The sequence below is a fragment of the Patella vulgata genome, chromosome 4 (genome assembly GCF_932274485.2).
Source record: "Patella vulgata chromosome 4, xgPatVulg1.2, whole genome shotgun sequence".
Lineage (NCBI taxonomy): Eukaryota > Metazoa > Mollusca > Gastropoda > Patellidae > Patella > Patella vulgata.
This window is the reverse complement of record NC_065882.2, coordinates 30,031,726-30,054,078: the sequence shown is the minus strand read 5'-3', so window position 1 is coordinate 30,054,078 and position 22,353 is coordinate 30,031,726. Positions and strand designations below refer to the sequence as shown.

Here is a 22,353-nt window from a genome sequence, read left to right as displayed (position 1 = left end):
GATGAACTCGCGATTGAAGGTCACGGTGAAGGCTAAATAGGCGATTTTCATGGAAATTGGGTCTGTTTTACATAATTGTCGACTTTCATCTGCTCTAACACAACTGTTTTTCTAAATTTTGAATTGAAATTTCTCATTTTTCATAGAAAAAAAAAAAATGTTTAATTAATCAGGATCGCCATTTTAGATCCAGAATTTGCGAAAATCCATATTCACTGGGAGACGCCATCTTGGATTTGTAGACTGGATACCAAACCACACCGAGACTAAATATTTTGGCAAAGCTTGTTGAAGGGAGAGAGAGAGAAATGGGGTTTAACGTCCACTCGACACAAACTCCAGTGGAGTTATCGCGATCTGAAGATAGGGTACATTTCAGGTATCTCCAGACTCTTTACACTGCTCCAGTTGGTAAAATTGTTAAAAGACATGGTCTTGACTATCATATTTATGCTGATGATACCCAGTTGTATTTAAGTTTGAATCCTTTAAATGCGAATGAGCATGCTTTGAGCAAATCTAATATTGAGCAGTGTATCAATGAAATCAAATTATGGATGTCTGTATGACCATGATAATGTGATAGGGTAAGAACCCGACTATCACGAACAACTAAAACCTAGTTCGCCAGAGTCATGCAACAGTGGTAGTAGTGCAACAAAAATAGCTAAAATTTGGCTTAAAAAAGGCAAAAATCAGCCGAAAAACGTAATCGGTCTGAATCTCGGAAACGGTTGATTTCTGAACTCGGCGATTTTAGCTGGGCAGTAGGCTTGATGGGACGACCAAACCCTGTGAGTATGAACTCAATCGGCCGACCCCCACCTTCGAACATCTGCCTAATATTGCATGGATTTCTCGTGGAAATTTTACTATGTAAAAGATAGGTTGCTAGGCAACGAAACATACGCCCACAGCAGCTAAAGTGTTGTCGCATATTTTTACTTTTTTCGGTAATGAAACATTTATAATACACTAAAATCTGATTAAGAGTAACAACTCATTAAGTAATTATCAGAAAACCATTAGAATTTGTTTTTTATAAATTCTGCCCCATGCTAACACTTAGTATACAAAACTTTTAATATCATGGATTTAGCTGTTCAAGTCATAAAAATTTACTTGTTCGTATCAAGATCTTAAACTCTGTGTATCAATCTGAAGTCAATCGGATGATAACTTTAGCCTCTAGAGTGTCACAAGATTTTTCAAAGTGATCAAGGGCCATAACTCTGACAGTATTTATCTGAAATCGCTGAAAATCAATAGGCTTCTTCGTCTCATGACCTTAAACAATGTGTATAAATTTAAAGTAAATCAGATATTAACTTTAGCCTAAAGAGCGTCCACAAGATTTTTTGAAGTGATCAAGGGCCGTAACTCTGGCAGTAATTCATCAGAAATCACTAAAAATCAATTGTCTTCTTCGTCTCATGGCCATAAACACTGGATATAAATATAAAGTCAATATCGGATATTAACTTTAGCCTCTAGAGCGTCCACAAGCAATTGTGGACGCCGGCCAAGTGATGGATGGGGGCGACGACAATATACGACCATATTTCAATGTATATTTTGTTACCTGTGAAACCATCTTCTTCTGTGAGATCTTCTAATGATTGACTAGAAGCTAACTGACGTCGTAGTACTGATCTGGGACTATTACATGGTGACGAATCATGCGACTTATTACTACCACCACTAGCACTATCAGTATCGCTTAAAAATAAATTCTGTCCCCAAGCTTTTACTGGTATACGATATTTATCTGTAACAAACGTTTTGAGATTATGATTATACATTTGATCTTATTAGCTTTTCAAGTAGATCTCATCATTCTCCTTACCAAACTTTTTACAGATTCAAAATTTGGAAAGATTTTTCAAATCTTTGAAAATGTCATTTGTGGTGGGTTTTATTTTGTGATGCTCTATTTAATTTCATAGTAAAATTATCAAACATGTAGATGTAAATTCATGTAATACAACTTTAAGGCTAATTATGCTTCAATTTTCACATTTTTGTAACAATTACTCCGATTTCCCCAGCAACTTCAAAATACATAGATTTTCTGAAAAATTCCATTTTGTCGAAGTGATTTTGGTCAATTTTTTCATCAACCAGCGGTTGCCAGGCAAGATACGCCCACATTTTGCAAGAGATGGATAGAGAACAAGCTAAAAAGATAGGTTGCCAGGCAACAAAACATAGGCCTACAGCAGCTAAATCGTCCGGGCAGTCAACAAGAGTTGTCGCATATTTTTACTAAAATCTGATTAAGAGCAACAACTCATGAAGTAATTATCAGAAAACCATTAGAATTTGTTTGGTTTTTATAAAGTTTTGCCCCAAAAGTTTTTAATACAAAACTTTTAATATCATGGATTTAGGCGACACTTTTTTGATTTTTCGTTTTACGGACCCGCCAAATGAAGTGTGAACCTCCCGATAAAAAAATAAATATGTAACTTGAGAAATTAATATTATTTTATTTCCGACCCATACACGAAATAAAATCTTTGTTTGTTGTCATATTTTTTTTTATTAATGTTTATCAATTTTCGGTAATGTATACCGTATTTACTAGGCAATATCGCGTGCTGTGCAGTAAGAAGATGTGAGCGAGAGCGTTATTTCGCGAGAAATGACGCTATTTCACAAGAACTGTCATTTAAAATGGCCACTCGGCATCCTCGGCAGATTCCGGTACCCTACATCTAACTATCTGTGCCTCCACGTGGGGCAAGAAACAGGAATTAATCAAAGATAATTTGTGAAAATAAATTCATCGGACACGATACGCACTTATATGGATATACTACTTCTGAATTTATTAACAAGCTACGTTTCGATACACATACAGGTATCGTTGTCAAGCTAAATGATTTATAACAAAATATACGGTACAATATAGGCCTATAATAGAATAACTAAATAAACAATGATTGGAAACCCTAAACCACAATCTACACTTAATTAATAACAATTAACACTTAAAAAGAAAGAAAACCATTCACTGATTAAAATTATTAGTGTTCACTGATTGTCTAGTAGTAGTAAATCCACCCAAAGATTTGGAAGATAATGTCCCAAGTCTGTTTAATTTTGGCTTATGTTTTTGAATTTCTAAAGCTTCTCGAAGAACTCTGTTTTTCACAGAGACTCAGGACATTAAAATCTTTCATTAATTGTTGTGGCTACAGTAGAAACTATTTTTATAATCTGTCAACACTTAATGCCTCTAATATTAAAGATTTAAATTACTTATTAAGTCAATTAAAATGGCTAGTTTGTGACACCTTATACTGGTTAACAGTGATACATAATATATTGTCAGACTCTTATTTTGTTTTGTTAACAATAAACCTGTTAAAGTAAACTTCTAATATTTTGTGGGGTTTTTTTTGTTTTTTTTAACCGACCTACCCAACCAATATGATAACCCTGTGCTGAAAAAAAAATCTAATGTTTTAATTTATTTTTATTTTGACCTACCCAACCTAAAGTGCTGCCAAAAAATCTGTAAACCATGAAATTAAAAATGTCTGGCCTTAGCTGTCCAAGTCATAAAAATTCATTGAAAATCAATATACTTGTTCGTTTCAAAATGTTAAACTTTGTGTATCAATCTGAAGTCAATCGGATGATAACTTTAGCCTTTAGAGTGTCAAAAAGTGATCAAGGGCCATAACTCTGGCAGTAATTATCGGAAATCGGTGAAAAACAATAGGCTTCTTCATCTCATGACCTTAAACATTGTGTATAAATTTAAAGTCAATCTGATATTAACTTTGGCCTCTTAGAGTGTCCACAAGATTTTTTGAAGTGATCAAGGGCCACAACTCTGACAGTAATTATCGGAAATTGTTGAAAATCAATAGGCTTCTTCGTCGCATGACCTTAAACACTGTGTATAAATTTAAAGTCAATCGGATATTAACTTTGGCCTCTAGAGCGTCCACAAGATTTTTCAAAGTGATCAAGGGCCTTAACTCTGGCAGTAATTATCGGAAATCGCTGAAAATCAATAGGCTTCTTCGTCCCATGACCTTAAACACTGTGTATAAATTTAAAGTCAATCGGATATTAACTTTGGCCTCTAGAGCGTCCACAAGATTTTTTAAAGTGATCAATGGCCATAACTCTGGCTGGCAGTAATTATCGGAAATAGCTGATAATCACTAGGCTTCTTCGTCTCATGATCTTAAACATTGTGTATAAATTTAAAGTCAATCGGATATTAACTTTGGCCTCTAGGGAGATAAGATTTTTTGAAGTGATCAAGGGCCATAACTCTGGCAGTAATTATCGGAAATCACTGCAAATCAACAGGATTCTTTGTCTCATGATCTTAAACACTGTGTATAAATTTAAGGTCAATCGGATATTAACTTTGGCCTCTAGCGAGTCCACAAGATTTTTTGAAGTGGTCAAGGGCAATAACTCTGGCAGTAATTATCGGAAATCGCTGAAAATCAATAGGATTCTCTGTCTAATTACCTTAAACACTGTGTACAAATCTAAGATCAATCGGATATTAACTTTGGCCTCTAGAGCGTCCACAAGATTTTTTAAAGTGATCAATGGCCATAACTCTGGCTGGCAGTAATTATCGGAAATAGCTGATAATAACTAGGCTTCTTCGTCTCATGATCTTAAACATTGTGTATAAATTTAAAGTCAATCGGATATTAACTTTGGCCTCTAGGGAGATAAGATTTTTTGAAGTGATCAAGGGCCATAACTCTGGCAGTAATTATCGGAAATCGCTGCAAATCAACAGGATTCTTTGTCTCATGATCTTAAACACTGTGTATAAATTTAAGGTCAATCGGATATTAACTTTGGCCTCTAGCGAGTCCACAAGATTTTTTGAAGTGGTCAAGGGCAATAACTCTGGCAGTAATTATCGGAAATCGCTGAAAATCAATAGGATTCTTTGTCTAATTACCTTAAACACTGTGTACAAATCTAAGATCAATCGGATATTAACTTTGGCCTCTAGAGCGTCCACAAGATTTTTCAAAGTGATTAACTCTGGCAGTAATTGTCGGAAATCGCTGAATATCAATTGTTTTCTTCATCTCAAGACCTTAAATACTGTGTATAAATTTAAAGTCAATCGGATATTAAATTTAGCCTCTAGACCGTCCACAAGCAATTGTGGACGCCGGACCGACAGACGAGAATGACGACAACATAAGACCACATTTCAATGTGGGAGTATAAAAAAAAAAAAAGAAAAAACGTAATTTTCGCTACAATCAGGGGCCATAATCCAAGAAGTTATGTGCTTAAATGCACAAATATCGAAAGGGATTGAGATCTTTGGGATATAAAGATACATTTTAAGTTTCATCAAAATCGGACAAACATTGTGACCTCTAGAGGGTCAAAAACTTCGTATTACAATTTGCGTACAAGGAGCGGCCATTTTGTCGGGTGTATAAAAATTGTGTCCACGAGCTATAAATGTGATTTTGCGTACAATCAGGGGTCATAATCCAGGAATTTAAGCTGTGATATTTGCAAATATCCAAAGGAACTGAGATCTTTGAGAAAACATATATTTTAAGTTTCATCAAAATCGGACAAAAATTGTGACCTCTAGCAGGTCCACAACTTTGGTATTATTACATACTTTTACACAATCTGTTCAAGGAGTGACCATTTTGATGGGCAGTTACAGTCCGATTTTTTTATGAAATTTGAACACAATCATCATCAGGGTGTAATGATGATATATTTAAACAATTTGTAATATCGGATAAAAATTGTGACCTCTTCAGTGCCGGACTGGGCCCACCCTTCTTTAGAGAACAATTAATTATGAGTTATCATCACAGAAATAAACAAATATCATAAGCTCGTGAGGTTCAGGAGCTTATGATGATATTCGTTTACTTCTGTGAGTTCGAAGATTCTCGCTATAGTCTGTGATGTGCGTGAACATAACTGTCAAATACGTGTACTGTATGTATATTATAATTTGCATTATTTTCATCACGGGGATTAAAAGGTTTTTTGTTTTTGACACTCAAGAGAATTTTCAAATTCATATAATGATAGTGCTCTTAGGTCATTCTGTTATCTTGTATCAGGAAATCAAAAATTTGCCTTCTTCTGCTTTGGTCTGAAATGCTTGGAAAATGGGTTTTGCGGTTGTCAATTTTCAAAATTTTCCTGGGGGGAGAACACCCCCCCCCCCAGACGTTTCCGCACCACGCGTACTTGTGTGGGCCTTGGTTAATGACCTGACAGGTGGGCCGACGGGCCACCAGTCCGGCACTGCCTCTAGAGGGTCAACAAGCTAAAATTTCATACAGTCAGGGGCCATAATCCAGGAAGTTACGGTCCGCTATGTGCAAATATCGAAAGGAACCGAGATCTTCAGAATATTAACACGTTTTAAGTTTCATCAAAATTGGTTAAAAATCGTGACCTATAGATGGTCCACAACCTTGATATTACATACTTTTACCTTATTTGTGTTCAGGGAGTGGCCATTTTGTCTGGCAGTTGCTGTCCAATTTTCATGAAATTCGAACTCAACCATCATAATCGGATAAAAATTGTGATAGGCCAGTAGCTGACACCAAATAATGTTGGCAGAAAAAAACATTTTGCTTCAGGATCAGGAAATGTAAAAGATCTTTGCTTTGAGTAATAGAGATATGTATTCTGAATAAAAATATTGATAGTTCTTTAAAAGTTCTAACCCCGCAGTATTTTTATTTAGCGCTCACAGTTGGAGGATTATTTTACTGCAGAAGGTTACTCTTCAAACTATATCTGGACATAGGTTTTTTTTTTATAAACAATATTTTATTCACAGAAAAGGATTGAGGAACAGGCTAGGCCTATATTACCTCTTTCCTATATGACAGAAAATATATACAAAAAAACTATATAACCATGTTATGATAAATCAATCTAAATAGTATAAGAATAAAATGAACAAAAAAAGGGGGGGGGGGGCTATGTACATATTTACAATTTCAGGTTTGCCATATTCATATATTTAGCTACTGGATAAATTTGTATTTAAACCTTCCGGAGATGTCTAGAAATCTATGGACTTGTTCAAAGATAATACTTGAAATAATATCGTCAGTGCCTTTTAATAATGTCTGTATTGAAATCACGTTTTTGGGTAAGGTAAAAATTGAATGTTTACGTGCATCGCAATGTAGAGGACAGGTTAAAAGGTAATGTTCGGTATCTTCAAAATCATGACCGCAAGCACATACAGGGCTGTCTGAGATGTGCCTAAAGAACTTATGACCATTTAAATCACTACAGGAAAGGCGAAGTCGACAATGTAAAATCTGATTTTTTCTTTTTCCTGAACTAAAGTATGATGGCGCTTGTGTGTCAAATTGTTTCAATTTACTTTTAAATATACTGATAGAGGGACATGATTTTATAAAGTCAGTTCCATTCCTTAATCGTAGATGGTATATATGGACATAGGTACTGGTTATGTGTCTTTATAGCCAATCGTTTACATGTAAACAAACGATAACATGTGGTTTATTATTTACTACACATGGCATGCAGACACAATGACATCTTTTTTTTTTATATATATGGAAACATTTTAAGATAAATAGAACCACGCAACATGAGATGAATCAGTCCGAAGAGTAAAATATAAACGAAACTTAGTCACAATTTATCTCTTGTAAATGTATAGAACTATGATAAAATATGTATCCTGGTGCTTTGGCTGATAAAAATTGTAATCCAATTTTGTAAACTCGTGAGATCTGTCTTAGGCCTACATGTTATTTCTACTTATGACCAGTGGGGGATCCATATGTGGGGTCCCTATAGCCCCACACCAATAACAGTATAAATTCAAAAATTATTGTGTTTCAACAAAACATGTAAATTTGAGTTTTTTGTTGCTTTGGATGAAGTGAAATACCCTACCCCTAACAAAATCTTCTGTGCCCGCCACTTAGGCAGTAGCCTACGATCCCTAGGCCCACCCCCTACTCCAAACACTGTATGAAATTCACTATTTATTGTGTTTCTGCAAAACATGTAAATTTTAATTTTTTGTTGCTTGGGGTGACGTGGGGATCCCCCACTCAACCAAACAAAATATTCTGCATCCTGCCACTCACTAACCAGGAGATCCAATGGTGTGGCGCATAAAAGAACCCTAAACAGTTGGTATTCAAAATAATAAAAGTAGGTCATTGTACCACTGTAATGGTAAAATTTCCTCAAAGCACATTACACAGCATATGTATGCATCAGTATCCCTTCGCTCCTTCTTGCCCAGGGCTAGAAATTCGTGCGAATCTCTGAATCTAATTCGGGCAAGAGCTTATGCTGTGAATCTATAAGGATTTTTCTTGAAAAAAAAAGAAATCTCAGAGAATTGTTAAAGGAGCTAAGTCCGTAACTCAATATCCTCCAAAATCTTCGACATCGAAAACGCGAATTATTGGTCAATTTAAATCAACATTGATGGTGTGAACTTACCTGGAAAAGATGAGCTTCTGATATCTGATATTTAAAATAAAATAAATATTTTAACATTGGTAACGAATCGTGTACCATAGTGCGTCTTAGCACCATTTGTAATAATGCACTGTTCATATCCTGCGTTTGTTCATATCCTGGACGCGGACTGTACACAACTTTGTAGTAAAGATGGCCGATGATCAAACGAAGAAACGACAAAGAAGATCACTGAGCACCCCGGCGAAAAGAAGAAAAAGGGAATATGATAAGCAATACAGTAAGATAAAAAAAAGGATCACTGATCAACATTCAATCAGAAATTGATCGTTGGAATTTACTCAAACTTGAGATGAATGTCGTAGATGATGAACAGGCTGCCACATTGCTATTGGATCATTATGAGCGGTAAGAAAATATATTTGTTTGGTTTGATGAACTCTCGAAATTAATTCATGATCTGCCACTCACTTGACTTGTTATAATTGATAATGGTGTGAAAGATCTTCAGTGACTGATAAAATATGTCTCACTATTTCCATCGTAAGCAGAAATACGCTCATAATGAAAATGAAAAATGATGAATTATGAATGATTTTGATTCTCAGTAGAGTATTATTATTATTATTTGGAATTGACTACACTCACTGTATTGGCATAAATGAACTTTTTTAATAAACAGAGCTATTTTGAAGATTATGAATAAAACCTATTTTTTAAACACGTTAGAGTGACAGTAAAATGAACCGTAGCTTTCTATGTGTTTCTTATGGTATACAAAACATTCATTTGGTTGTCTGAAAAACATAGCCATATATATATAAGCCTATATTTACGATGTTGATAATTGTTCAATCTTTAAAAGTTATATTTCATATAATTTTCCGATGAGTTACATTGTAAGAGTTGACTGGTTGACCAGTAGTACAGTTTAGTTTCGAACCTGCAGTGAATAAAGGCAAAATCTATGGAAGAAAACAAAATCTTAGACATTCAATCTTCAGCTAAATATTGAGGAAATTAAAATCGTCTTATCTCTAGTCATTGTGTGTGGTGTGTAGTATGTATTGTCTGGGTTTATATCTGGAGGTACATGTAGGGTTCATTAACTTTGATAATACATTATGTATGAATTAGATTAAAGTTTTTAATTTTACTAAGACTGTTTTAGAATCAAAGTGGCATATATTACTTTATGATAAAACTAAAAAATTTCGAATTTTAGATGGAAATTGTCAACGACAACATCTAGCAGAAATGTTATAGCTTCTGGAATGAAGACTCCCGAAAAACATGTTTCAGCCAGTACCAGTACACCAGCTGTCAAAAATGAAGAAGAGGTGCATCTGTCAGAAGTTTCATCTATTCATGGGTAAGCTTTTGTAATTTTTTGTTTATAGTTTGGGATTATCATTCATTTCATAGACATATGAATCAAACAAATATGTACATTGTTGTATTTTATTACACATACATGTTTTAATTTTTAGTTCTGATTCAAATACATGTATAGGCCCCAGTGATATTGAACCACTTCCTACTCCTAGTACCAGTAAAAGGCCGGTTGATTTGAATGTTAGTCAACATGATATAACCATGGACGAGTAAGTAACATATGATATTTTATTACAGAAGCGTACATTATTTCTTCAATTTTAAATGTACTAAGATTGTTTCTGCTTACTTTCCTGAAATTTGGAATTGCTGTTAATGTATATATGTTTACTTTTAAATTTATATATATGTTTAAATTAAGAAGCTCTGAAAGTAATTTTTTTCAACAATGCAAAAGAAAGTTAACAGATATTTATAATATCTCATTTTATTTGTTCAGTAATTTATTGTTCATGTGTAATCTTTATAGGATTCAGATGAATATAACTGTTGGTACAAATGATGGCAGTAGATGTTTGATAGAAGACATCGATTTTGAACAGGCTGGTCTAACATATGACGATGATGACAAGGACAGTGATTATGTACCAGATACTGTAAAGCTCCATTATGAGTAAGGTTTCAGTTTTACTTGCATGTGTATAGAAAATTAGTACAGGGACATACATGCTATTGTTTGCCAGATAAAGCTTACTTATTGTGTATACCTTTGTATTTATTTAGATACATTGTGTTTTATAGAAAGGCGTCAAAATGTCTAATGCATGCACTTTAGATCACAAGATCTGTCATTGAGTCAAGTGGTGTGGTTTCCCTAGTTTGTGTGTGACATTGTAAGGTCGTCTGCCCACCCACCCTCATTGTTTTTGTCCGGTTTTCTCCCACTGCTTAACATCCATACATGTAAGCGAATTATTGACTGAGTTTGTGTCAAGTGGACGTTAAACCCCATTTTTCTCTCGTTATAGAAATGTTAACATCGACTATGTGGATTTGGATGTTGTTGGGGATGATGACAATGATTTTGAAATGGATGATCATCTTGAAGAAGACTATGATGAAGAAGAAGAGGCTACCAGTACACAAGCTTCAGCAACATTTCCAGACAATATTCTTAAAGACAATCTCTCAATATCTTTTGACAACCAGTTATTAGGACTTTCAAAATTGAAAATACCAGAAAAATGTGGCAACTGTGCATCAGTAATTAATAATAGAATTCAACATATAGGAACCTCAACCCTAATAAACTGGGTATGTATATTAAAAGAGAAATAATGCCATAGTGTACTATGTTGTAGATATGGCAACTAAAATGTATATAATTTGCTGTTGGCATTTTATTTTGAAACATTTTGATATGGATATTATACTTAGAAAAGCATTATGCAAGAGTGAAGTTTGCTTTTTGCCTTGTATTTTTCTGGCTTCATTTTTTAAATTATTAGTTATATATTTATTCACATGACAAGCCCATAATCAACTCTCTAGATAGTCTGATGCCTTAGATATTGAGTGGAGTAGACAATGCCCGCCATATCTGTTAAAAGCAAATATTCCCAACCAAGGCAAACAATCTGAAAATGCATGACGTCACTCACAAAGACTGGCAATAAAAGGCCAGAAACCAGAGTTATGCACATCTTTCTTTTCTTATTATTCAATGTCTCATTTGGATTATATTTAGAAGTAATACAAATTTAATTGCTATTGCTGTCTGAAACCTGGTGGAAGTAGCCATTCATATCATAACTTCGCTTAGAATAAAGTAATATATTAATTTTTCATTATCTATTATTGAACTATTATTGCAAGAACAGCAAGCTCTTTATCTAAACTTATATAATGTATCTGTAAACAGTACTGATTACATTTGCTATTTTTTATTTTCACAGGAATGTGTGAAGGGTCACAAAATTGCAAGGTGGTGTTCACAACCATTGATAAAGAAGGTACGGGCTGGTGATTTCCTTCTTGCAACATCTATCCTCCTTTCTGGGAATAATCATGCTAAAGTGTCTTCCCTTTTTAAATTCCTGAATTTGAGCTGTGTTTCGGCATCAACCTTCTACAGAATACAGGCACATTACTGCATTCCTGCAATAAACACATTTTGGGAGAAAATGGTCCAGTCAACTTTAGACAGTTTGCGAGGACAAGATTTAGTTCTCCTTGGGAGGTGTTTATGATGTAATAATAAAAACTTTATTTAATTAGGCAACTTATTTAGTTCGCAAAAAAATTAATCTTCCATGAGTCCCCCCTAAGCTACAAAGACATATATTATACATGTAATATAAGGATAAATTCAAAATCATTTGAAATGCAATAGCATTTTAAAGTGAGAAGTTTGGGAAGTCACTCCTAAACTACAAAACTTATATATTATACAAGTAAAATATAAGATAAGCTTGATTTTCTATATATTCTTAATAAATTTTTACATTTTTAGTTTTATCAGTTTGTTTTCTTCTAGGTGATGGACAGAATGATAGTCCTGGACACTGTGCTCAATATTTGAATTACAATATGATTGAAGAGAGTACTGGCCTGTTAGTGCATGTAAATACTATTGATAAAAGAGAAGCTGAAGGTAAATCAGTGAAAATGGAATTAGTCGGGTTTAAGAGAGCTGTTGAGGAACTATTGGCAGATGGGCAGACAATAAAAGAAATTGTTACGGATGCCCATATACAAATAAAAAGTTATATGTGTAAGTTTACTTTATCAGAACATTAAATAATTTACACATTATTAGGTATTGATGCATTGATTCTTGTTATGAATAGTAAGTATTCTCAGCATGAGACTATTCAATCATGAACCTTTCAAGACAACTTCCAGCTTTTTATGAAATGAAATTCGTTCTAAAGATATTACTTCCCTAAAGGTATTTAGTTGGTATCCAAATTATAATATCTAACATGTATTGAGTAGCTACTGATGTGATAATTGTAAACACGGGTAATAACAATTATTGTATTTATTTCATATCATTCCTGCAGCCTGGTTTATGAATAATGCTTTTTTTTTCAGCAAAAGAAAAACCAGAAATAAAACATTAATGACATCTGGCATGGTGCTAAAGGCATCACAAAGCAAATAAGCAAGGTGATTATGATGGTTTTGTTGACAAATTTCAATAATACATCTATGTACAAAAGAATGTTGTATTACAATATTGGAATTTATGCTGCTAGTGACAAATTTCGATTTCTCAATTGATTTAGAATTTAAATAGCAAATATGTATATGGCATTGGTAATACATTTTCTGAAATATTAATTATACCTTATTCCACAGATAACAGATAACCAAATTTATGTTTGTCTTTTTAAGGCTAGTATTAAAGCAGAAAATAAATATTTAGTATGCTGGGGAAAAGATGTGGTAAACCACTTTTGGTACTGTGCAAAGAATTGTGAAGGAAATGTGGATAAAATGAAGGTAATTGCAGTATGATTAAATGTTGTTATTTTATCAATATGTGTTTTGTTTGATGATAAAAAAAAAAAAAAAGCACTTTTATTCTCGAGTACTAAACTTTTATTTTTGAATATGGTTTAGTATCATTGTAATGGGTTTTATTTAATGATCCAATAAAATCTTTTATTCCCATTACAAATTTTTTAAGTTTAAATATGGTCTTATATTGAATAAGAATTCATCAGTTATATTAAAGGGGTTATTAATTTTTACATTTTTTTAGGCGTATTGGAGGGGGGGTGCTTCATCATGTGGTCAATAGACATCAATGGATAAGTGGTGATGGCTTAATCGAAACAAAATGTCTCCATGAGCCACTTTCGCCCGAATACAACAAAGATAAATGGTTGAAACCAGGATCAAAGCAACACATGGCATTAGAAAAAATTGTTTTAAATTCACGATTTTTGAAGACTTTGCCTTATTTCGTGAACTTTAGGTAAGTTTTATATTTTATATTCTAGGTATATGCTGAGTGGTGCTTTAGATTATAGGGTCTGTCATTATATCAAGTGGTTTGGTTTTGATGTAACAAGGAGAAAGGTCTCTTCGCAACCTCGTGGGATTTCTCAGTACTCCCACTGCTAATAAAAAAACATGCACAAGCACATTGGCCGATAAAGTTCATCAGGATTATCCAGTGTGGTTTGCCCTTGTCAGTGGTGGAGGACCTGACATGAAATACTGTCTAGTCGTTCAGATGGAACGAAAAACCAAGGTCCCGTGTGTACATTGGCATGCACGTAAAAGATCTCTTGACAGATGGAATTCGATATAAGAGTGGGCCATAGTGTGGCTACCCATGCAAAATTTCCCTCATAGCACACAGTGTGACGTATGCCTGTCTGCATTAGCCTAGTCGGAGCGAAACAGTAAGACGTTAAACACCATTTCATTTCTCATAAAGTACATGCATTAGTATAATCATTTCAATAAGACAGTATTTATTCCTTTTCTTTTTTAGGCATACTGGTGATATAGAAATGTTTCACAGTTTTAAATTAATGTAGGCCTATGCAAGCAAAAGGCACTTTTACAGGTAATACTAATACATGAATTAAGAAAGTCAAAAACTATTAAAATGGGTTGTCCGTCTGTCAATCACCCGTTTTGGGACACAATAACTAAGCTTCTAATTCATTTGGTAGAAGAAAGTTCAAACTGTTGGTATTTGATGACAAGCAATTCCGGCTTAGACCAAAAATTCAGTTTGATTGGTGGATGCTTTTGGAACACGATTGACAGTAATCAAAATGCTGATTTACGTTCAATTCTGATCATTTTCTGCTTTGGATAAGTTTGATTGATCAATGATTTACATAAAGATAGGTTTGCAATTAATCAATATGTTTATACATTTTGGTATTGAGGTAGGTAAAAATGTGAAATTATATTGTTGCTCGTTTTTCAGTCCACCTGCATACAATGCCCATTGCCTTCTTGCAGCTATTGACTTTAACAGTCATAAAAATAGAGAAGGATGCTAATGGTAATATTCGGTAAGTAACTTGACATTATTTGTAACTATAATTGGACCAAAATATAACGCTATGAATATTTATTTTTGCATGCTATGAAGAACCAAAGCGATATAAGATGGGCTGGTGCGTAAGAAGATAATTCATCATTTCCCCCCCTTGTCAAAGAACAGTGTCCGTGTAGCACACTACATTTTGTATGGACACCTTTTGTTAGTTAGGTTGGTTGGCACAGAAAAATAGGACAATGAACCATATTTCATAAGATTTATTATAATCATTATTTTATTAGCAGACATAGAAAAAAATATTCAAAAAGATCCGGTTCATGGACGGCAGTACCTCTGATGTCCTCAAAAGAATACACATACATCCCAGAATTAATTAAATCTATTGTTCACCTTCATTTACATTCAAAAACACCGTTACAGTCTTCTAAAAAATTATCAGATACAGATCCAAGACAGTAAATCCTCAGCAAAGGTGCAGGCACCATTACTGGAAGAATTAGTTAGAAAACAAAAATCATGATTTTAATTCTAACTGTTCAAGTAATCATTGGATTTTTGTTTTCTAACTTATTCTTTTAGTGAACTTATCAATAACACAGAAAATTATCACAAGTCAACAGTCATTATTGTCAAATATTGTAAATCACACACTGTCATATCAACAATTATACAAGTCTCCCCGCTTTAAAACCAACATTGTCCAAATGGAGATGGGTAATGCTCTCTTATTCTCCACACTACACAACCCGGAATAACTCGTCGGTTCCCTTCACCAAGTCGACCGAACCTCCAGTAAATGAATTGTCTGTATGCCGCATGTCTGTACTGTTTATTGAGATTGTCGTCGGCATCTCTCACAAAAATATCATTTCTAATATTGTTAGCAATCACCAAAACACCAGGTTCCAAACAAAACTGTTCCAATTCCTGTAATTAAAAATAATGTAAGTTTTTATATGTCGTTGAATATTGCTGAAAATGACTGGATTTTTACTATACATGTATTTGTATACAATTATAAATAATATCCACTTTTAAATCTGTCTAATGTATATTACTTGAATGTATTTGAATATTACTGAAATGACTTTGGACTAAATTATATTTGTAAATATAAACTTACTGGCCGTAGAGAAATACAAAATTCTGGAGCCATATTACAGCAGAGCTTTTCCTCATCCGTAGGCATCTCTCTGCAATGGCTGCATGTGCACCAATCAGCCGATTCGATACATGTAGATGGTCCTGGATCAGTATTGTCTGGATCTGTAGCTTGCGTTGTTGATTTGGTTGCACTTTCTGCAATGTCGAACACCAGACCAGGCATTTTCTCTGCTGCCAACAATAATTCTTTTGCTTTATCACCTGTGATATTAGAAATCATATCCTGAAAGATAATTTTTATAATTAGTTATTTTATGATGTGCCAATACGTGCCTTATCGTTTGAGATCTTTCAAAACATATCCTGTAAATAGTTAGTTTATAACATGTCACTAATTGCCTTATCATCCGAGATTATATCCTGTAAATAGTTATTTTATGACATGCAATATATTATAGTAAACACCATACAAATTTATTTATATGTAAACATTATTCTTTACTTGATGGTGTATTCCCTCACTTTTGAGAAATAAACAATCTATGTATTGCATTTTTAAATTAAGTATCACTTTTAGACTTTCATGTCTCTCTTTATGTAACCTTGTTACCCTTTCTAATGTTGTCTCCACGGGTTTGTGTGTCTTTTTACCAGTTGTGCCTTTGCCTTTACCTTTACCTTGCAATCTTTTTGGTGCTGGTGGTTCATGGTCTGATGAGTCATTTGAACTAGTTGTTGATAATATTGGCCTGTCAGAACTGTCGGATGAATCTATGGGTCGACAAGCTTTACAGATATAACTTGTGGATCCTATTTCCACAGCTTTCTTGTACGCAGCAACCGTAAATCCTGAAAAGCAACAATCATGTACATAAATATAAGAATGCCAATATAACATTACATATAGTGTACCTATAAATTTATTTCATGAAATAGTAGCATATTGCAATAAAACATTTCTGAATTTGTTTACTCTGGAATATAGATCACTTTACCTGTCCCACATGCCCTATGGGTCCATTTACTACAAATATCACATGATATTGCTTGAGCACTTTTTCTGACAAGTTTAGAACAATGTACGCATAAAGGTCGGTCTGCCATTCTGTGTATCTGGGGATATAATAACCCCAGTCGATATATGATGAAGATTTATATGATTCATTGGGAAGCCATATTTGGAGATCAAAGTAATGGCAATTTTGATAGTTGAATTCTTGTATGAAAATGAAGCCACAATTCTTGTATGAAAATGAAGCCACAAAACAATTAACTGTGTTGTTGTTTTGATATGTGGCCTATATGTTTTACGTAAGACAAGCTAAACTACAAGAGTAGTATTATAATTATCAACCTACCTGTGACATCTTCTATGAATTAAAATCCACAATCCAATTAGTAAACAATCTGTGTATCTTCATCTCTCAAGTGTCAGTACATGGGTATCCGTATCTTCAAACTGACTCACGGAGTGAAAGTTTCGTCGCGAAATGATTCCACATCAATGAGTATTCTACGAATGAGTCTTTATCAACAGTTTATTCTTATGAAAACACTTTTAAATACATGGAGTCGTCTATCCCATTGAACATTTTAAGCACTTGTAAACATACGGGTCTACAAGTGAAATAACAATGCTGGACTCATAGTATTACGATGAATGCTAAACATGACGCCATTATCTTAACTTGAGAGCATGCGCAGGAAATACTTCCTGTGTAGACTGGAATAACAAGACGCTAGAGTTTGTCAATTGACTGGGATTCATCGCATATTTCGCTGAACATAACTTTTTTGAAATCAGAGTAAAAACGGAAACGATTGAATGCAAATCAGTGTATATACATTCATCTTACATTATTATATGCGTTGCTACCCATCTGTGTCCATTTCTAGGTCCAAAATGTTAGCGACTTAGCTCTTTTAAATGTCAGTCAGGGTCAGTGTTCTTAATCGGCTGTATTTTGTGGGATTTTGCCGATTGATGTTTAATCTAGCCGATTGGTAAAACAATGAATCAGCCACATGGTATCATAAATCAATCTATTTTTGGCTAATATTACAACGCATTAATTATTACTTGTTAATACAACAACAGTCATAACTGTGGTTCATAATCCGAGTAATTAGCACATTTAATGGTGATTTTGATAATCTGGTAAAAAACAAAACAAGCTTGCTGATAATTCATAATAGGTTTAGTAAAATACGCCACGTGGTGAAAGATAAAGAGAGAGAGAGATATGGGGTTTAACGTCCACTCGACACAAACTAGGTCATTTCGGGACTAACATATGGTTTAATTTTATTTCAATAATTCGCTTGCGCGTAGGGGTCTTTAGCAGTGGGAGGAAACCGGAGGACCCGGAGAAAACCCACGAGGTTGGACAGGCGACCCTATTCCTTGTCACGTACAACCGGGGATTCGAAACCACGCCAGTCGACTCAATGACAGACTTTATGATACAGCGCGCGCACGCTAACCATTCAGCCATCCAACCCCCCGGTGAAAGATAATCTTGGCATGGTTTGTGAATCACGCAACTTCCAGGCTCTGTCCGTGTGAATTCCAGGTACCAGTAGATATTAAATTAATAACTGGTTCATACATTGATGGATTCACTGACCAGTTGCACTGAGAACTGCTAATGGGTGAATCTGTGCACAGCCACCATATAATTCTCAGTCATGGTTGTTATTTGTACGTGTATCGAAAAAAAATTAATTTTCCGACTATTACTCGGTATTACTGCGTTAAAACTGTAAATAAGGTGTGTTAATTAACAAGGGTGAAAAACTGTTTGAGAGGTGAGTTAATTAACACTAGGGGTGAAAAACTGTGCGACAGTGCGTTTTCAGTAGAGGTGTGTTAATTAACCGACAGGTAAAAAATGAATGTCAATGTTGTGTATTGTTTAATTGGCGTGTTTTCTCGCTAGCTGCGATAACTGCATCAAAAGGAGTATAATCAAGGACCGACAGGCTTTATCTGACATGTATGTGTTAAATCAAAATTTGGGAAGTAAAACTGTTTTACTGTGCGATTTATCATTCGACCGTGTGTTTTACACAGGTCTTTGTATAATTAAAGACAAGACTTTTGACAGGCGCGTATGCTCGCTATGATCTACGTTTCTCTTATGTGTCTTTTGTATTGCGTACCATATATACTATTCAAAAAAAGTAGGGGATATTTGATTTTGGGGGCATAATACTAAATTATGCAAATGACTACGAAAAAAGTCACTATAGAACCTAACAGAAGAAACATTTCCAGTTACATGTGACGCCCAAACGCACCAATAGCTACCGCATGGAATGCAGGTGATGCTTGGGATCATCATGGGGGTCCAACCCAAGATTTGCACGACTCTGACTTTGAATGTTACAGTCATTGTGGCATTGAATTCCAGGGTGGAAACATCAGTTTAATTGTTTTAGTGACCAGAAAACAAATTTTGATATGCGTCGGCTTACCCAAAATGAAAGGTTAAGTGCCCTTGGCATGCTACAGATCGGCACAACACAGGCGGTTGTGGCGCGGACGATGAATGTTTCTCAGTCTGTCATAAGCAGGCTATGGTCCAGATACCGTGATACACAATCTGTACAGGACGGACCACGCTCAGGTCGACCAAGGGCGACAACTCAAGCCCAGGATCGATTTATCCGTACCTTGGCCTTGAGAAATCGTGTCATCACAGCAAATCAGATCAGCGCTCGTCTTCAAACAGACACTGGTGTGAGAGTGAGTGGCCAGACGATTCGGAATCGACTGCATAGAGGTCACCTTCGCGCCCGATGTCCTCGCGTGATCCCTTGTTTGAGAGATCATTACATTCAGGCAAGACGTCGTTGGTGTAGGGATCGTCAACACTGGGATAATCGACGCTGGAGCAATGTGATGTTTTCAGATGAGTCAAGGTTCACTGTTGATTTTTTGGACAGACGTAGGAGGGTGTGGCGTCGTCGAAACGAGCGCTTCCAAGACGTTAACGTCATCAGACATGATCGATTTGGGGGTGGTTCTGTTATGGTGTGGGGAGGCATCACTGTTGCTGGAAGAACGGCTTTACATGTTGTTGCAGGGCGTGTTACAGGCCAGTACTACCGGGACAACATCTTGGCAGTCCATGTTGTGCCGTTCGCACGACGTCATGGCCGCCGTTTCATCTTCCAGGATGACAACGCAAGATGTCACAGGGCCAGGATCGTTACAAGTTACCTCCAACAACAGAACATCACCACATTACCTTGGCCAGCACTGAGTCCCGACCTCTCCCCCATCGAGCATGTCTGGGACATGCTTGGACAGAGGTTACGTCAACGTCAACAACGTCCTGCCAATGTCCAAGAACTTGCTGCTGCGTTGCAACAGGAATGGGACAATCTGGGACAATTAGGAGTATGCCACGTCGGATCAATGCTTGTTTGGCAAACAGAGAAGGATTTACCCGTTACTGATTTGGTTGTGATGCTGTGGTAACTTTGCTGTTTGACCCCGGGTATCATTTTACCCTTATAATGGTCAGTCTGTGCCTTACTTAGTCTTACGATCATTTGGAATAAATCGATGAATGTGAACTTCATTTCATTTTGTCATTTGTTTCTTCGTCAGTTTCATTAGGTGACTTTAATAACACTTAAAAATCAAATATCCCCTACTTTTTTTGAATAGTATATATAACGTATGTGTGTGTGAAATGGCTTTATTCAATATCCGCTTCCACCGAAATGAATTGGGCGACATTTAAAGTAGATGTATATTGTCACAGCGGAGATTTATTGCCGAGTAACACAGAGTAAGAATATAGTCCCAATCTTTTGGCGCGTTTCTGACCACGTGACTTACTGTTAAGCGCCCCGTGGAGTGATTTACGGCACTGTTCTCTATGAATGATTGATTTAGATTAACTGAAGCTGCAAGTAATGTGTAAAAGCTCATCGTATGACGTATATAATTTAAAGTTTGGATTTTATAGCAGCCAATAATTGATGGATTACATCTAAGTTATAGACGAAGATTTAATGATACGTTTTAAAAAATTGTAAGTTGTTCATTGTTGCATACCTTTTGGCCGACGTTATATGAATGTACAGTGCGTATCTCAGGAAATTCAACGGCTCGTCTATGAAATGAACGGAAAGTCCATTTTTAAACGCATCTCGGGAAATTCAACGGCTCGTCCAATAAATGAACGCCATAGATAAGTGCACGGGTAGTCCATTTTTTAAACGCATCTCGGAGAAACTAAAGCCGTTGCCATTTATCTAAACCATAGTACTAATTAAACCATTTTTGTTATTCTTCAATGATTTTTATCAATTATCGAACGAAGTTTTGAAATTAAACGGTATGAATAGTAACCAACGCTAAAAACACCATATTAAACGATACCATATTTGTAGTGTATAGGGTAAACAACCTTGATATATCATATTTTTACGCTATTTCAGAACGAGGGGCGGCCATTATATCTGTCAGTTTTGGGCTGATTTTCACGAAATTCGAACTCAGCCGTCCTTAGGGTGTAACGGTGATATAATAGTACGTTTTTTTTTAACTCGGATAAAAATTGTGACCTCTATAGTGTCCACAAGCTAAAAACGTGATTTTTCGTACAAACAGGGGCCATAATCCATGAAGTTTCGATCCGATACATGCCAATATCGAAAGCAGCAGAGATATTTTGGAGATAAACCTATATTTCAAGTTTCGTCAAAATCGGATAAAAATTGTGACCTGTAGAGTGTCCACAAACAATTGTGGACAGACGGACGGACAGGGGCGACGGCATAATACGTCCACATGAAAATGTGAGCGTATAAAAATGATGACCTCTATAGGGTCCACAAGCTAAAAACGTGATTTTTTGTACAAACAGGGGCCATAATTCAGGAAGTTACAATCCAACATGCGCGAATATCGAAAGGAACCGAGATCTTTGGGTTATAATCATACATTTCAAGTTTAAACTAAATCGGATAAAAATTGTGACCTCTACAGTGTTCACAAGCTAAAAACGTGATTTTTCGTACAATCAGGGGCCATAATCCATGAAGTTACAGTCCGATACATGCCAATATCGAAAGAAACCGAGATCTTAGGGTGATAAACCTATATTTCAAGTTTCATTGAAATCGGATAAAAATTGTGACCTGTAGACTATTCACAAACAATTGTGGACGGACGGACAGGGGCGAAGACAATATGCGTCCACATGAAAATGTGGGCGTATAAAAATAGGTTGCCAGGCAATGAAACATACGCCCACAGGCCACAGCATCAAAGTCGTCCAGTTGTCGACAAAAGTTGTCGAATATTTTTTCTTTTCGTCAGAAATGAAACATTTACACTACACTAAAATCTGATTAAGAGTAACACAACTCAATAGTATACTAAA

At 35.3% G+C, this 22,353-nt stretch overlaps 3 protein-coding genes across 3 annotated transcripts in view; 1 reads left to right on the top strand and 2 right to left on the bottom strand.

Moving 5' to 3' along the window:
- Positions 1-22,353, bottom strand: part of LOC130012428 (mucin-5AC-like) — a 539,248-nt gene that overhangs the window by 194,912 nt on the left and 321,983 nt on the right. Inside the window, exon 18 of the mRNA XM_056100369.1 lies at positions 1,583-1,768. The gene's annotated coding sequence lies outside the window, so the exon portion shown is untranslated. The remainder of the gene's footprint in view (positions 1-1,582; positions 1,769-22,353) is intronic.
- LOC126817873 (uncharacterized) lies at positions 13,237-14,843 on the top strand. Its single transcript, XM_050545047.2, has 3 exons — positions 13,237-13,317; positions 13,580-13,795; positions 14,768-14,843. The coding sequence occupies exons 2-3, from the start codon at positions 13,728-13,730 to the stop codon at positions 14,841-14,843; spliced, it is 144 nt and encodes a 47-aa protein (XP_050401004.1). The 5' UTR covers positions 13,237-13,317; positions 13,580-13,727.
- On the bottom strand, positions 15,162-16,303 carry LOC126817872 (P2X purinoceptor 7-like). Its single transcript, XM_050545046.2, has 2 exons — positions 15,969-16,303; positions 15,162-15,772 (listed from the first exon to the last, which is right to left on the bottom strand). Exons 1-2 carry the CDS (start codon positions 16,227-16,229, stop codon positions 15,530-15,532), a joined length of 504 nt encoding a protein of 167 aa, XP_050401003.2. The 5' UTR covers positions 16,230-16,303; the 3' UTR covers positions 15,162-15,529.

Bases quoted from the DNA above. Each gene is read 5' to 3' on its own strand.
- LOC126817873 (XM_050545047.2), top strand. From the start codon at position 13,728: ATGGCATTAGAAAAAATTGTTTTAAATTCACGATTTTTGAAGACTTTG. The intron at 13,796-14,767 runs GTAAGTTTTATA...CTCGTTTTTCAG, and splicing joins CCTTATTTCGTGAACTTTAG to TCCACCTGCATACAATGCCC.
- LOC126817872 (XM_050545046.2), bottom strand. From the start codon at position 16,229: ATGATTTCTAATATCACAGGTGATAAAGCAAAAGAATTATTGTTGGCA. The intron at 15,773-15,968 runs GTAAGTTTATAT...TTTTAATTACAG, and splicing joins TTTGTATTTCTCTACGGCCA to GAATTGGAACAGTTTTGTTT.